Source organism: Chelonia mydas, chromosome 5, assembly GCF_015237465.2.
Source record: "Chelonia mydas isolate rCheMyd1 chromosome 5, rCheMyd1.pri.v2, whole genome shotgun sequence".
Classification (NCBI taxonomy): domain Eukaryota; kingdom Metazoa; phylum Chordata; order Testudines; family Cheloniidae; genus Chelonia; species Chelonia mydas.
Window position 1 is genome coordinate 1,477,730 of NC_051245.2, and position 13,904 is coordinate 1,491,633.

The 13,904-nt window shown below is 61.2% G+C and overlaps 1 protein-coding gene across 1 annotated transcript in view; it reads left to right on the forward strand.

Moving 5' to 3' along the window:
- The window catches only part of LOC119566615, a 69,901-nt gene that overhangs the window by 34,920 nt on the left and 21,077 nt on the right, over positions 1-13,904 (forward strand). The window contains exons 7-9 of the mRNA XM_037902447.2: positions 2,385-2,567; positions 11,633-11,821; positions 12,528-12,743. Of these exons, the coding sequence (XP_037758375.1) occupies positions 2,385-2,567; positions 11,633-11,821; positions 12,528-12,743 (588 nt within the window). The remainder of the gene's footprint in view (positions 1-2,384; positions 2,568-11,632; positions 11,822-12,527; positions 12,744-13,904) is intronic.

The window sequence follows — 13,904 nt, forward strand, 5'->3', positions numbered from 1 at the left end:
CTGCACCCCTCTTCCTGGGATTCACTGAGACTCTCAGCCAGCCAGTAAAATGGAAGGTTTATTGGACCACAGGAACACAGTCTCAAACAGAGCTTGTGGGTACAACCAGGACCCCTCAGTCAAGTCCTTCTGGGGGGCAGGGAGCTTAGACCTCAGCCCTGGGGTTCCCTGCGTTCCACCACCCAGCACCGAACTGAAACTAAACCCCCCCCCCCCCCCAGGAGGCTCCCTCCTGCAGCCTCTGTTCACATTCCCGGGCAGAGGTGTTACCTCCCCCTCCCCGTCCTGGCTCAGGTTACAAGCTCTCAGGTCTCCCAGTGAAACTCCCCTGCCACATTCCCAGGTCAACACTCCCCCCTCCCTGCTGCGTCACACCCTGTCTTTAGGGAACTTCATCTTGCTGGATTCACAGCAGATCTCCAATGTGTCAGCATTGTTTTGAACTCTAATCCTCTCCTCCAAGGGCTTCCAACCCCTCCCGGCCTGGTGTCATTTACAAACTTTATAAACGTATTTTCCACTCCATTACCCACGTCATTTATGAAAATATTGAGTAGTACCAGACCCAGGACTGACCCCACGGGACCCCACTAGATACAGCTTCCCAGTTTGACAGTGAACCATTGATAACTCCTCTTTGAGTATGCTCTTCCCACCTGTTCTGCACCCACCATATAATAACTTCACGTAGACCACGTTCCCCTAGTTTACATATGAGACTGTCAGGTGGGACTGTATCAAAGCCTTACTAAGTCCAAGATCTATCAAGTCTACTGCTTCCCCCAGCTGTTGTAGGAAGAGAGCCTAAGAGACAAGCCTTTGTATCAGAGGCCTGGTATGAGGCCGGAGCTAAAGTAGTGGCCAAGCTTTGCTGATATAAAGCAAAGTTGGCAAAAGTCGGGCTGTGAGCAAACGCCAGGCTCTGCCTGCGAGCAAGTTCACAGACTGCGGCAAGAACAGGGCTGATCTTGCAGAAACGCACATTCCTAAGACGTGCTCGGCACAGCACATTCACACAGACACGTTCCAGAAGTGTGGTACCAGAACATCCCAGGATCAAGGATGGTACAAAAATATTCCCCAAGGAGAACAGGAACACACTGACCCCATCCTCCTGGAGCTCTGTGAGATAATTGCTAAGGGTTCGGAGACCGCTTCAGCCAGTTCCTTAGTTACCCCAGGGTGAATCATGCTGAGGTCCTAGGTGTGACGCAGCAGGGAGTGGGGCAGATTTGACCTGGGGATGTGGCAGGGGAGTTTCATTGGGGATGGGAGGCTTCCCTTGAGGGAAGAAACCTGAGCCTGTAACCTGAGCCAGGAGGGGAGTTGGGGCGAGGTGACACCTTCTGCCCGGGAAACTGGACAAAGGCTGGAGGAGGAGCTGGGGGAAGGTTGGGGGAGACGGCTGGAGGGGTTTCCAGTTTTGGGGAGTTGGCTGGGGAAGCGGAGGGAGCCCCAAGGCTGGGGTCTAATCTCCCTGCCCCCCAGAAGGGCCTGACTAAGGGATCCTGTTTATGCCTGCAAGCTCTGGTTTGAACTGTGTTCCTGTCGTCTCCAATAAACCTTCTGTTCTACTGGCTGGCTGAGAGTCACGGTGAATCACAGGAAGTGGGGGTGCAGGGTCCTGACTCCCCTCACGCTGTGACACTAGGTCCTAGGGGCTGTTGCCAAGAAGAGGCCCCACCCTGCTCCTCCCAGGGTAGCTGCACTTGGCTGCTGGCTGAAGTGGTCCCTGTGTGTAGGTGGGGTAGAGCCTGGGATCCTGGGAGTGAAGCTCGATAGAATGATAGAGACCAGGTGGTTGAGGTCCTTTTATTGGGCCAATAAGAGAGATTACCTCACCCACCTTGTCTCTCTAATCTCCTGGGACCAACACGGCTACAGCAGCACTGCAAACAGAGTACAGAATGAGAGAAATATTAACTCTGTTATTATTTGTCTAACTCCCTTCCTTCCTCCCAGTCCTCCGCCCCCCGGACCTCCAGTGTGAGGTTAGATCATGAGCTGGATCCACATTCAAAGTTAATGCACAGCCAGGCCATGAAGTATTCTCTCTGCCAAGCAGGGAAGTTGTGTCTCAGGGCTGAGGACGACACAGTGGGAGCCCGCCAGCCTCCCCCACACACTGAGTTCCCCAGCCGAGCGCGGGGCGTTGAATCCTGGGGTGGGTGATGAATGCACTAGTCAGGATAATAACAGCCCATGGGTGTGAAATCTGTCAGAGACCAGCCGGCCCAGCCCAGGGCCCAGAGCCCTGCGGACGTGACAGCTGGCAGCCTGTGGTGTGGTAACAGCGCACATGGCTCAGCCAAGGTGCCCCAAGAGACCTCTGTTCAAACCGTGTCTCAGACCCCTCACCCCCATCGTCTTACTCCTGTGAACAGAAAAGTGTAAAGCTCCAGAAACCTGGGACACCAGGGTCCAGTTCGCACTTGAGCAGCAGTTTTACAGCCAAGGGGACTCGGTGAAATGGAGCTGCCCTGCGGGGTACCGGCCCTCACAGCCTGTGATCAGATGCACTAGACGGAGAAACCAGAGTGTCTGGAGTGGGATTGCCGCCTGCACTGGTGAATGTGAGCCCCTGGAGTCACCGCGATCACCGGGATCCGGCGTCCCACCCTCTAGCACCTCACAGCTCCCGAGTGACCGGCCTTCGCGCCCCCCTGCCGCTGTCCCGGCGCTAGCCCCTGGCGTCCATGTTGGCGTCTCAGCCTGTGTCCTAGTGTCCCGGAGTCCCCGGGCGATGCTCTGGAACTGCTCCCTACAAAGCCAGGCAGGACTCTGGGGAAGTCTCTCGGGGAGCAGCCTGTCTGCAGGACACACAGCTCACCCGGCTCCACCTTCCTGGGTCTGACCTCGGAGCATTCAGCATCCTCTGCCCCTCCGTGCGCTTCCCACAGCGAGTCCGCTTAGGCGGGGCTCCTGGGGCAGCCAGAGGGTCCTGCCCCCCAGCTCCGCAGTCAGACGGGACTCTCAGCCAGCCAGTAAAACTGAGGTTTATTAGACGACAGGAACATGGTCTAAAACAGAGCTTGTAGGTGCAGCGAACAGGACCCCTCAGCCGGATCCATTTTGGGGGGCAGTGAGCCAGACAACCCCGTCTGCACTTCACTCCATGTCCCCAGCCAGCCCCAAACTGACTCTCTCCAGCCCCTCCTCCTCTGGGCTTTGTCCCTTTCCCGGGCCAGGAGGTCACCGGATTCCTTTGTTCTCCAACCCTTTAGCTCTCACCTTGCAGGGGGGAAGGGCCCAGGCCATCAGTTGCCAGGAAACAGGGTGTCGGCCATTGTCTGTGTTCAGACCCCTGCACACACCTGCCCTCTAGGGCTCTGCAACGATCATACACCCTTACCCCACCCCCTAGATACTTAAGAACTGAATAGGGGAAACTGAGGCACCCCCACACTATTCAGAGGAAACATTAAGGAGAGTCCCGCTGTGACGATGTGACGCAGCAGGGAGGGGGGAGTGTTGACCTGGGAATGTGCCCTGGGGACGGGAGACCTGAGAGCCTGTTACCTGAGCCAGGAGGGGGAGGGGGAGGTAACACCTCTGCCCAGGAATGTGGACGGAGGCTGCAGCAGGGAACCTGCTGGGTGGGTTTAGTTTCAGTTTGGGGCTGGGTGGAGGAACACAGGGAACCCCAGGGCTGGGGTCTAAGCTCCCTGCTCCCCCAGAAGGACTTCACTGAGGGGTCCTGGGTGTACCCACAAGCTCTGTTTTGGACTGTGTTCCTGTTGTCCAATAAACCTTCTGTTTTACTGGCTGGCTGAGAGTCTCAGTGAATCCCAGGAAGAGAGGTGCAGGGCCTGGACTCCCCCACACTCCGTGACAACTGGTGGCAGCGGTGGGATCTACTGCACCCCGTGAACGGCGCTTCCTGCAGTAAGTGACTGGGGAACAGTAAAACGAAGGGGGATTGACGGGGACCAGGTGTGCTGAAGATTCAGAGAGAGACGGTTTCAGGGGGCGGTTAACCCCTGGGAGTGTGTGACCAGAGAGAAGGACTTTTGCAGTAACAGGGTCCCCCGGGGGATTGCAGCAAGCGGTCCCAGGGGCGGAGGAGTCTGCAGCCTGACCCTGGCAAAGAGGTGGTGACCTCAAGAAGGACTGGCACACTAGGGGCTTTTCCTGGAAACCGTGGACAGCTGCCCGGCCTGTGAGTGGCCAGCAGGGAGATGTACGCTAAACGCCTTAAGAGCGACCTGGTGGAGCTGTGCAGGCAGAGGGGGCTGCGCATTGGGAGGTCCACCAAGGAACAGCTGATTGCCCAGCTGGAAGAGAGGGATCGCTTGGATGACCCGATCCCTGTCCCTGAGGGAAGTCGCCCGGCGGACGCAGCGTGGGCCCTGGGACCTGACCAGGCTGGGAGGGGTCAGACTGCTGCCCAGGACACCCCGAGACCCTTCCTACCTATGCCTGGGGGAGGGGTTGGGGGAAGCCCAGCGAATACCGAGGGCACCCTGACCCCAGCAGTCAGCAGGGGATCCTCCCAGCGGAGCTCCCCATCCCTGGAGCGGATGCGGCTGGAATGGGAGAGGGAGAGGAAAATGAGGGAGCTGGAGGATCATGAAAAACAACGTCAACATGAGGAGAAACAACGTCAACATGAGCAGGAGGAGAAGGAGAAACAACGTCAACATGAGCAGGAGGAGAAGGAGAGGGAGCGTCAGGAGAAGGAGAGGGAACGTCAACATGAGCAGGAGGAGAAGGAGAAACAAAGACAGCATGAACTGGAGCTGGCCAGGCTGAGGAGCAGTGGGGCCCCGGCTGCGGTGAGTGAGGGGGGACCCAAGACTGCAAGGAGCTTTGATAAGTGCTTCCTGGCCCAGCGGAAGGAGGGGGAGGACATAGGTAGCTTCCTGACGGCCTTTGAGAATGCCAGCGAGCTGCACAGGGTTGACCCTGCAGACAGGCTCCAGTTCCTCACCCCCTTACTGGACCCCAAAGCAGTAGAGGTCTACAGCCGGATGACAGGGGCAGAGGCAGGGGACTATGAACTGTTCAAACAGGCCCTGCTCCGTGAGTTTGGGCTGACCCCCGAGATGTACCGGAGAAGGTTCCGGGGTCAGCGTAAAACGCCTGAGGTCATCTACCTACAACTGGTCAACAGGATGCAGGGATATGCCCGCAAGTGGACAGCGGGGGCCCAAACTAAAGAGGACCTGCTTGACCTGTTCGTACTGGAGCACCTGTATGAACAGTGCCCTTCCGACCTGAGGCTGTGGCTGGTGGACAAAAAGCTCGCGAACCCCCAGCACGCAGGGCAGCTGGCCGACGAGTTTGTGAACAGTCGGTCAGGGGGTAGCCGGGAGGAGTCCCAAAAGAACAGGCCCCCCCCGATGCAGAGAGAGAGTCACCATGGGGCCTCCCAGCGGGGAAATAGGGAGAACCCCCTCCAAAGGGGAACGCCTGGTGTCGGGCCCCTCCGACCCGCTCGAGGGGACCAACGTGACCTGAGCTGCTATCACTGTGGCCAGAGAGGCCACGTACGGGCCCAGTGCCCCGGGCTCAGGGACAAACTGAGCAGACCAAACCTACCCAGGGTTAACTGGGTAGGGACTCAGCTGGACGAGGGGCAGGCGACCCAGGAAAGGGGGGCTACCAGTTTGCCACCTGCTCAGGAGGGAAGAGTACCCCCGGACAGCCCCGCCAGAGGGCCGGATGCTCCGGACTCAGGGTGCTCAGTTTACAGGGTGGGCGCGGGGCTGTCCCTCCGGAGAGAGTGCCTTGTTCCCCTGGAGGTGGATGGGAGGAAGGTCAATGGATACTGGGATACGGGCGCGGAGGTGACGCTGGCCCGGCCCGAGGTGGTGGCCCCAGATCGGGTGGTGCCCAACACCTACCTGACCCTGACGGGGGTGGGCGGGACCCCATTTAAGGTGCCCGTGGCAAGGGTACACCTGAAATGGGGGGCCAAGGAGGGCCCCAAGGATGTGGGGGTACACCACCATTTGCCCACTGAAGTTTTGATGGGGGGAGACCTAGAGGACTGGCCAAGCGACCCCCAGACCGCCCTGGTTGTGACCCGTAGCCAGAGCCGGCGAGGGGCACTGCGACCTGACCCTGGGGAGGGTACCACACTGGAGGCGCGAGACCCTACTCGGGTGGGGAGGGAGCGCCGAGGGGCACGGCTCAGAGAGGCTGAGGCCTCAGACCTGGCCACGGAGGGGGAACCGGGCCCCATCCCTTCCCCAGCCGCTGAGTTCCAGGCTGAGTTGAGGAAAGATCCCTCCTTGCGGAAGCTCAGGGACCTGGCCGACCTCAGTGAGGGACGGACCATGAGGAGAGGCTGCCAGGAGAGGTTCTTGTGGGAGAAGGGGTTCCTGTACCGAGAATGGGCTCCCCCAGGGGAAGGGGAGTCCTGTGGGATCAGGAGGCTGCTGGTGGTCCCCCAGAAGTACCGCCGCAAGCTCCTGTCCCTGGCCCATGACATCCCCCTCGCAGGGCACCAGGGAATCCGGCACACCCGGCAGAGGTTGCTACAGAACTTTTACTGGCCCGGGGTCTTTACCACCGTCCGGCAGTATTGCCGATCCTGTGACCCCTGTCAGAGGGTGGGGAAGGCCCGGGACAAGGGGAAAGCGGCCTTGAGACCTTTGCCCATCATAGAGGAGCCTTTCCAGAAGGTGGCCATGGACATCGTGGGGCCTCTCAGCAAGACGACCCGGTCGGGGAAGAAATACATTCTGGTGGTGGTAGATTTTGCCACCCGCTACCCCGAGGCAGTGCCCTTAGCTTCCATTGAAGCAGACACCGTGGCAGATGCGCTCCTGACCATTTTCAGCCGAGTGAGGTTCCCCAGGGAAGTCTTGACAGACTAAGGCTCCAACTTCATGTCGGCCCTGCTCCGGTGTTTGTGGGAGAAATGTGGGGTCCGGCACGACTGGGCCTCAGCGTATCACCCCCAGTCCAATGGGCTGGTGGAGAGGTTTAACGGGACGCTAAAGATGATGCTGAAAACCTTTATGAACCAGCACCCGCAGGATTGGGACAAGTACTTACCTCACCTGCTGTTCGCGTACAGGGAGGTGCCCCAGGAGTCTACCGGATTTTCGCCTTTCGAACTGTTATATGGAAGGAGGGTGAGGGGCCCCCTGGACCTGATGAGAGACGAGTGGGAGGGGAAGGCCACTCCCGATGGAGAGTCAGTGGTGGAGTATGTCCTGATCTTCCGAGAGAGACTGGCTGAACTCATGGGCCTGGCCAGGGAGAATCTGGCCAGAGCCCAGAGGAAGCAGAAGGTCTGGTATGACCGCACGGCGCGGGCCCGTGCCTACGCCACCGGGGATCAGGTGATGGTTCTCATCCCCGTGAGAAAGAACAAACTACAGGCCGCCTGGGAGGGCCCGTTCAAGGTCGTCAAGCAGCTCAATGAGGTAAACTATGTGGTGGAGCTGTCGAACCGGGCCCACCACCGCCGGGTGTACCATGTGAATATGATGAAGCCATATTATGCCAGGGGGAATGTGGTGTTGGCCGTGTGTGGTCAGTGGGAGGAGCAGGGAGATGACCCTTTAGTAGACCTGTTCCCTGGGACCAGAGCTGGTTCCCCCCTGGAAACAATTCCCCTCTCGGATCAGCTCACCCCTGCCCAGCAAGCTGAGGTCAGGGGGGTGCTGCATCCGTACCGACAGCTGTTTTCCAACCAGCCTGGACGCACTAATCTGACTGTCCACCGGGTGCAGACAGGGTCGCACCCGCCGATAAGATGCTCCCCCTTCCGAGTCACAGGGAAAACTGCTCAGGACCTGGAAAGAGAGGTCCGGGACATGCTGGCTTTGGGGGTGATCCAGCCATCGGCCAGCCCTTGGGCCTCGCCAGTGGTGCTGGTCCCCAAAAAGGATGGGTCGGTCCGGTTCTGTGTGGACTATCGGAAGCTCAATGCCATCACTGTATCGGATGCCTACCCCATGCCCAGGCCGGACGAGCTCCTAGACAAGCTGGGAGGAGCTCGGTACCTTACCACCATGGACCTTACAAAGGGCTACTGGCAAGTGCCGCTGGATGCAGATGCCCGGCTGAAATCGGCCTTTATCACCCCTCTGGGGCTCTATGAGTTTCTGACCCTGCCTTTCGGCCTCAAGGGAGCGCCGGCCACCTTCCAGCGCCTGGTGGACCAGCTCCTGAGGGGGATGGAGAGTTTTGCCGTGGCGTATATTGACGACATCTGTGTCTTTAGCCAGACCTGGGAGGACCACGTGGCCCAGGTTAGACAAGTGCTGGACCGACTCCAGGGGGCTGGGCTGACTGTCAAAGCGGAGAAGTGCAAGGTGGGGATGGCTGAAGTACCTTACCTGGGCCATCGGGTGGGGAGCGGCCGCCTAAAGCCGGAACCAGCCAAGGTGGAGGTGATCAGAGACTGGCCCGCTCCCCACACCAAAAAGCAGGTCCAAGCCTTTATTGGGATGGTAGGATACTACCGAAGATTTGTGCCCCACTTTAGCGCCATAGCCACCCCCATCACTGAGCTATGCAAGAAGGGGAAGCCAGACAAGGTGGTCTGGACCGAGCAGTGCCAGGAGGCTTTCCGGGCGCTGAAGGAGGCTCTGGTCAGTGGCCCAGTTCTGGCAAACCCAGACTTTGACAAGCCCTTTGTGGTGTTCACCGACGCCTCAGACACGGGACTGGGGGCGGTGTTAATGCAGGATGATGAAAAGGGGGAGAGACACCCCATCGTGTACCTGAGCAAGAAGTTGCTACCCCGGGAGCAACACTACGCGGCCATCGAGAAGGAGTGCCTGGCCATGGTGTGGGCCCTCAAGAAACTAGAGCCCTATCTCTTCGGGCGACACTTCACCGTCTACACCGACCACTCTCCCCTGACCTGGCTGCACCAGATGAAAGGAGCCAACGCCAAGCTCCTGAGGTGGAGCCTGCTCCTGCAGGATTACGACATGGACGTGGTCCACGTGAAGGGAAGTGCCAACCTGATAGCGGATGCGCTGTCCCGGAGAGGGGGCCCCGAACTTCCCCAGGTCACTGGTTACAGTGACCCCGCTCAGTTCAGTCTCGAAGGGGGGAGAGATGTGACGATGTGACGCAGCAGGGAGGGGGGAGTGTTGACCTGGGAATGTGCCCTGGGGTCGGGAGACCTGAGAGCCTGTTACCTGAGCCAGGAGGGGGAGGGGGAGGTGACACCTCTGCCCAGGAATGTGGACGGAGGCTGCAGCAGGGAACCTGCTCGGTGGGTTTAGTTTTCAGGTTGGGGCTGGGTGGAGGAACACAGGGAACCCCAGGGCTGGGGTCTAAGCTCCCTGCTCCCCCAGAAGGACTTGACTGAGGGGTCCTGGGTGTCCCCACAAGCTCTGTTTTGGACTGTGTTCCTGTTGTCCAATAAACCTGCTGTTTTACTGGCTGGCTGAGAGTCTCAGTGAATCCCAGGAAGAGGGGTGCAGGGCCTGGACTCCCCCACACTCCGTGACAGCAGGATCCGGGGTCACTGGCGGAGGAGGGAGGAGGGAGGGGAGGGTCCAGACCCAGCGGGGTGTGAGCGCAGGATCTGGGGTCACTGGCGGAGGAGGGAGGAGGGGAGGGTCCAGACCCAGCGGGGTGTGAGCGCAGGATCCGGGGTCACTGGCGGAGGAGGGAGGCAGGGAGGGCCCAGACCCAGCGGGGTGTGAGCGCAGGATCCGGGGTCACTGGCGGAGGAGGGAGGAGGGTGAGGGTCCAGACCCAGTGGGGTGTGAGCGCAGGATCCGGGGTCACTGGCGGAGGAGGGAGGAGGGTGAGGGTCCAGACCCAGCGGGGTGTGAGCGCAGGATCCGGGGTCACTGGCGGAGGAGGGAGGAGGGGAGGGCCCAGACCCAGCGGGGTGTGAGCGCAGGATCCGGGGTCACTGGCGGCGGAGGGAGGAGGGGAGGGCCCAGACCCAGCGGGGTGTGAGCGCAGGATCCGGGGTCACTGGCGGAGGAGGGAGGGAGGGGAGGGCCCAGACCCAGCGGGGTGTGAGCGCAGGATCCGGGGTCACTGGCAGAGGAGGGAGGAGGGGAGGGTCCAGACCCAGCGGGGTCTGAGCGCAGGATCCGGGGTCACTGGCAGAGGAGGGAGGTGAGGGTCCAGACCCAGCAAGGTCTGAGCGCAGGATCCGGGGTCACTGGCGGAGGAGGGAGGCAGGGAGAGTGGCCAGACCCAGCCGGGCTCTGTGGGCCCAGGTGAGAGCATGGCAGGCTCGGGCAAAGGAGGCAGCGGCAAAGCTCCGAGAGGCTGGGCCCGGAGGGACGTGGGAGATGAGGCCGAGATGCTCCGGGGCAGGGTTCAGAGAGTGGAGAATCTGAATTCAGCCCTGGTGTGACCGTGACCCCAGCTCCTTGGCCCAAGTGTCACGGAGTGCCCGGGCGATGCTCTGGAACTGCTCCCCATGAAGCCAGTCAGGACTCTGGGGAAGTCTCCTCTCTGTGAGCAGCCTGCCTGCAGGACACACAGCTCACCCGGCTCCACCTTCCTGGGTCTGACCTCGGAGCATTCAGCCTCCTCTGCCCCTCCGTGCGCTTCCCACAGCGAGTCCACCCAGGCGGGGTCCTGGGGAAGCCAGAGGGTCCTGCACCCCAACTCCGCAGTCAGACGGGACTCTCAGCCAGCCAGTAACACAGAGGTTTATTAGACGACAGGAACATGGTCTAACACAGAGCTTGTAGGTGCAGAGAACGGGACCCCTCAGCTGGGTCCATTTGGGGGGTCAGTGAGCCAGACAACCACGTCTGCACTTCACTCCATGTCCCAGCCAGCCCCCAACTGAAACTCCCTCCAGCCCCTCCTCCTCTGGGCTTTGTCCCTTTCCCGGGCCAGGAGGTCACCGGATTCCTTTGTTCTCCAACCCTTTAGCTCTCATCTTGCAGGGGGGAAGGGCCCAGGCCATCAGTTGCCAGGAAACAGGGTGTCGGCCATTCTCCGTGTCCAGACCCCTGCACACACCTGCCCTCTAGGGCTCTGCAATGATCATACACCCTTACCCCACCACCTAGATACTTAAGGACTCCATAGGGGAAACTGAGGCACCCCCACACTATTCGGGGGAAACATTAAGAACAGTCCCACTTCGTCACACCAAGTGAGGGGCTGCTCAAGGGGGAGGGTTCTCGGGGAGCAGCTCCCAGGAGCGGGCAGAGGGCTGTGGGGAGGGGCGCTCGGGGGGCTGGGATCTGTCTGGGGGACAGAGGTGGCATCTGCCTCTGAGGGAGCAGATGTTGCCCAGGCAGGTGTGCCGGGGCTGGGTGCCAGGGGCAGGTGGGCGGCTCAGGAGACACTAAGCTGCTATGGGGACACTGGGGCAGGAGCTCAGTTGCCATAGTGATGTGTGCAGCGCGGGGACCCAGACGGGCGTATTGGGGCGTATTGGGGGTGTTCGTGGTCTGGGGTGTGGGGGAGGGACATTGGCTAACGGGGGAAGGAGACGCGGTGGGATATGGGGCACTGGCCAACAGGTGTCAGCATCCCTCAGGTGACGGGGGTGGGGCCGGCCTGGGCAGATGGGCTGACAGCCCCTTTCACAACACTGTGGGGCGGGAGCGGTATCAGCACTGGGTGTCCCCCTCCCAGGGTGGGGCGCAGTCCGGGTCGCTCTGCTGGGAGGGGAGGACGCAGTCGTCATGAGGTTGGGATTTGCGGAGGCTGGACATTTCTTTCCCTCCAGGGTTTTGTACGACGGCAGGAAACTTGCCCCCGTCGGTCTCTGCTGCCTCCTCACGGACAGAGTTTGTCGTTGGCGAGAGGGTTTGGGTGACCTGTCGCCCGGAGCAGTACGAGGGGCCCCCGGCTTGGATGCAGTGTACGGAGACGGCTGGGCGCGTGGAGTGGGACACGAGCCATGTGAGCTGTGTGGGTGAGTTCTGCACAGACGGGCTGCAGGATGGGCTGGGGGGATTCGAACCCAGGACCTGAGGTCCCCTGCGAGGCTCTGCGCAGGTGCGAGGCCCATGGAGCTCAGGGAGCTGGATGGGGTGGAGGTCTCTGCTCTCGTGACATTACCCCGCTGTCAGGAGAGCAGCACCCAGTGGCCAGTTCCCATCTCAGGACCCCAACCATCGGGGTGGGCGTTTGCCCTGCCTGACCCCTCGGGCCCTGGTCGCGCCCTGCGGGGGGCATCTGCCTGAGGCAGGAGAAGCCCCAGGCTGGGCAGAGGGTGATGCCCCAAGGACATAAACCTTCCCAAAGGAGCCTTGTGGCTGAATCGTGCCCTCACCACCCCCACCATGAGCTGCCTGGGGCAGCCCCCGTCCCTGCCGGGCTCTTCCACTGTGTTCAGACCCCTGGTGCTTCCACAAGCGGCTGAGTTCGTTCGTTCACGGCCCTGCCCCACAGAGGGGGCAAGTGAGCCCATGGGTCGGACCAGTGAGAGCCGGGAAAGCCCGGTTAGACCCCCACCGCCGCAGGGCTCCACAGGCCAGGCCTCGTGCTCCGGCCCTCGTTCTAAATGGCCCAGGCGAGGGGGCGCCAGCCCGTCCCGGGGTGATTATCCCCCAGCGTCAGACGTCTCCCAGCCGGGCTGCCCCAGCCCTCACTAACACCACACCCCTTTCCTCTGGCAGAGAAATGCCCCCGGCCCCAGTGGGACCCCAGACTCCGGTTTGTGCCAGACCGGCCGTTTTATGGCCTGAATGAAGAGATGACGCTGAGCTGCCCTTGGGGGTCCCAGCCTTCGCCCTCTGTGATCAGATGTGTGAGACGGGGTCAGACCTGGAGTTACTGGGCTAGGTGGGACCGGGGCACATGGCGCCCTACCCCAGGGAACGTTACCTGTCCGGGTAAGTGAGGACACAGCGGCTCTCGGCCCTGGCCAGCTCCCTGCTCGCGCGGCTGGAAACCCAGCTGGGGCGTGGGGTAACTGAGAACCGTCCGGGCGCACCCAGAGCAGGGGAGCGGGGAAGGCCTGAGGTCAGGGTCAGTGCCTGCGAGAGGAGCCCACGAGGCCAAGGCACACTGGGGGGGGGGGGAGGGGGCTTTAAGGGTATTTTTTAAAGACTTGTAGCACTTGAAGCCAGCAAAGCCCCCTTGGGCCCAGCCAGCCCATCCGCCGGCCAGGGCAGGATTGTTCCCAACAGGGAGTTCCCCAGCGTTCTGAGCAGTCCAGTGTTAACTGCTCCCTCCACACCCCCAGAGAGGATGCCACTCCTGGGGGGCGGGGGTGTCCCTGTCAGGACGTCTGTCACAGAAACTGGCAGCGCCAGGCTGGACCGGAGCTGTGCTCCATCGAGCCCCGGATCCTGGGTCCAAACTAGCGGCTTCAGACAGAGACATAGGAACCCCCCAGGAGGGAGCGATGGGGTCACCTGCCCCAGGGAGGGTCCCCACCCCCCAGTCAGAGGTTGGCTCACGCCCTGGAGCAGGAGGGGCAGGTCTGCTCCCAAACATTTCTCCTGCTGTTCAGTCTAAGCTCTTCTCGTTCCACCCGGTGCGCCCAGCTACAGACCCCCCGGATCAAGGCTGTCTGCAGACTCAGGCAGATATCACCTCATCACTCACACTCAGGGCACTTTTCAAGTTCTTTGCAGCCCACCGGGCTAGAAGCAGTGTTTTAACGAGCGTTGGGATTGTCGTCATCCGTGACAGGGCCTTAGGCACGCGCCTGCAGTGCCTGGGCCATAAACCAGCCCTGCCCCAGGGCATGTCCGGCCCCTCTGACAGGGAGCCGCGCCCTGGGAGCCCAGCAGCACCCCCTGTTTTCAACAGCCCCTCAAGCCACTGTGAGTGGCCTCTCGGGTAATATTTAAAAACCGCACACTCCAGCAGGAGTGCTGGAACCACCCCCGCTCTGCCCCTTCCCCCCAAGACCCAGCCCCCGTTCGCTCGCTGCTGTTCCCCTGTCTCCCCTGCCCGGGTGGGGAGGGACTCGCCTGCGGAGCCACCGCTGGGAGCTGCAGCTGCCCAACTGCTTGTGTAATGAGCCACCCACTCCCAGTCCGGCT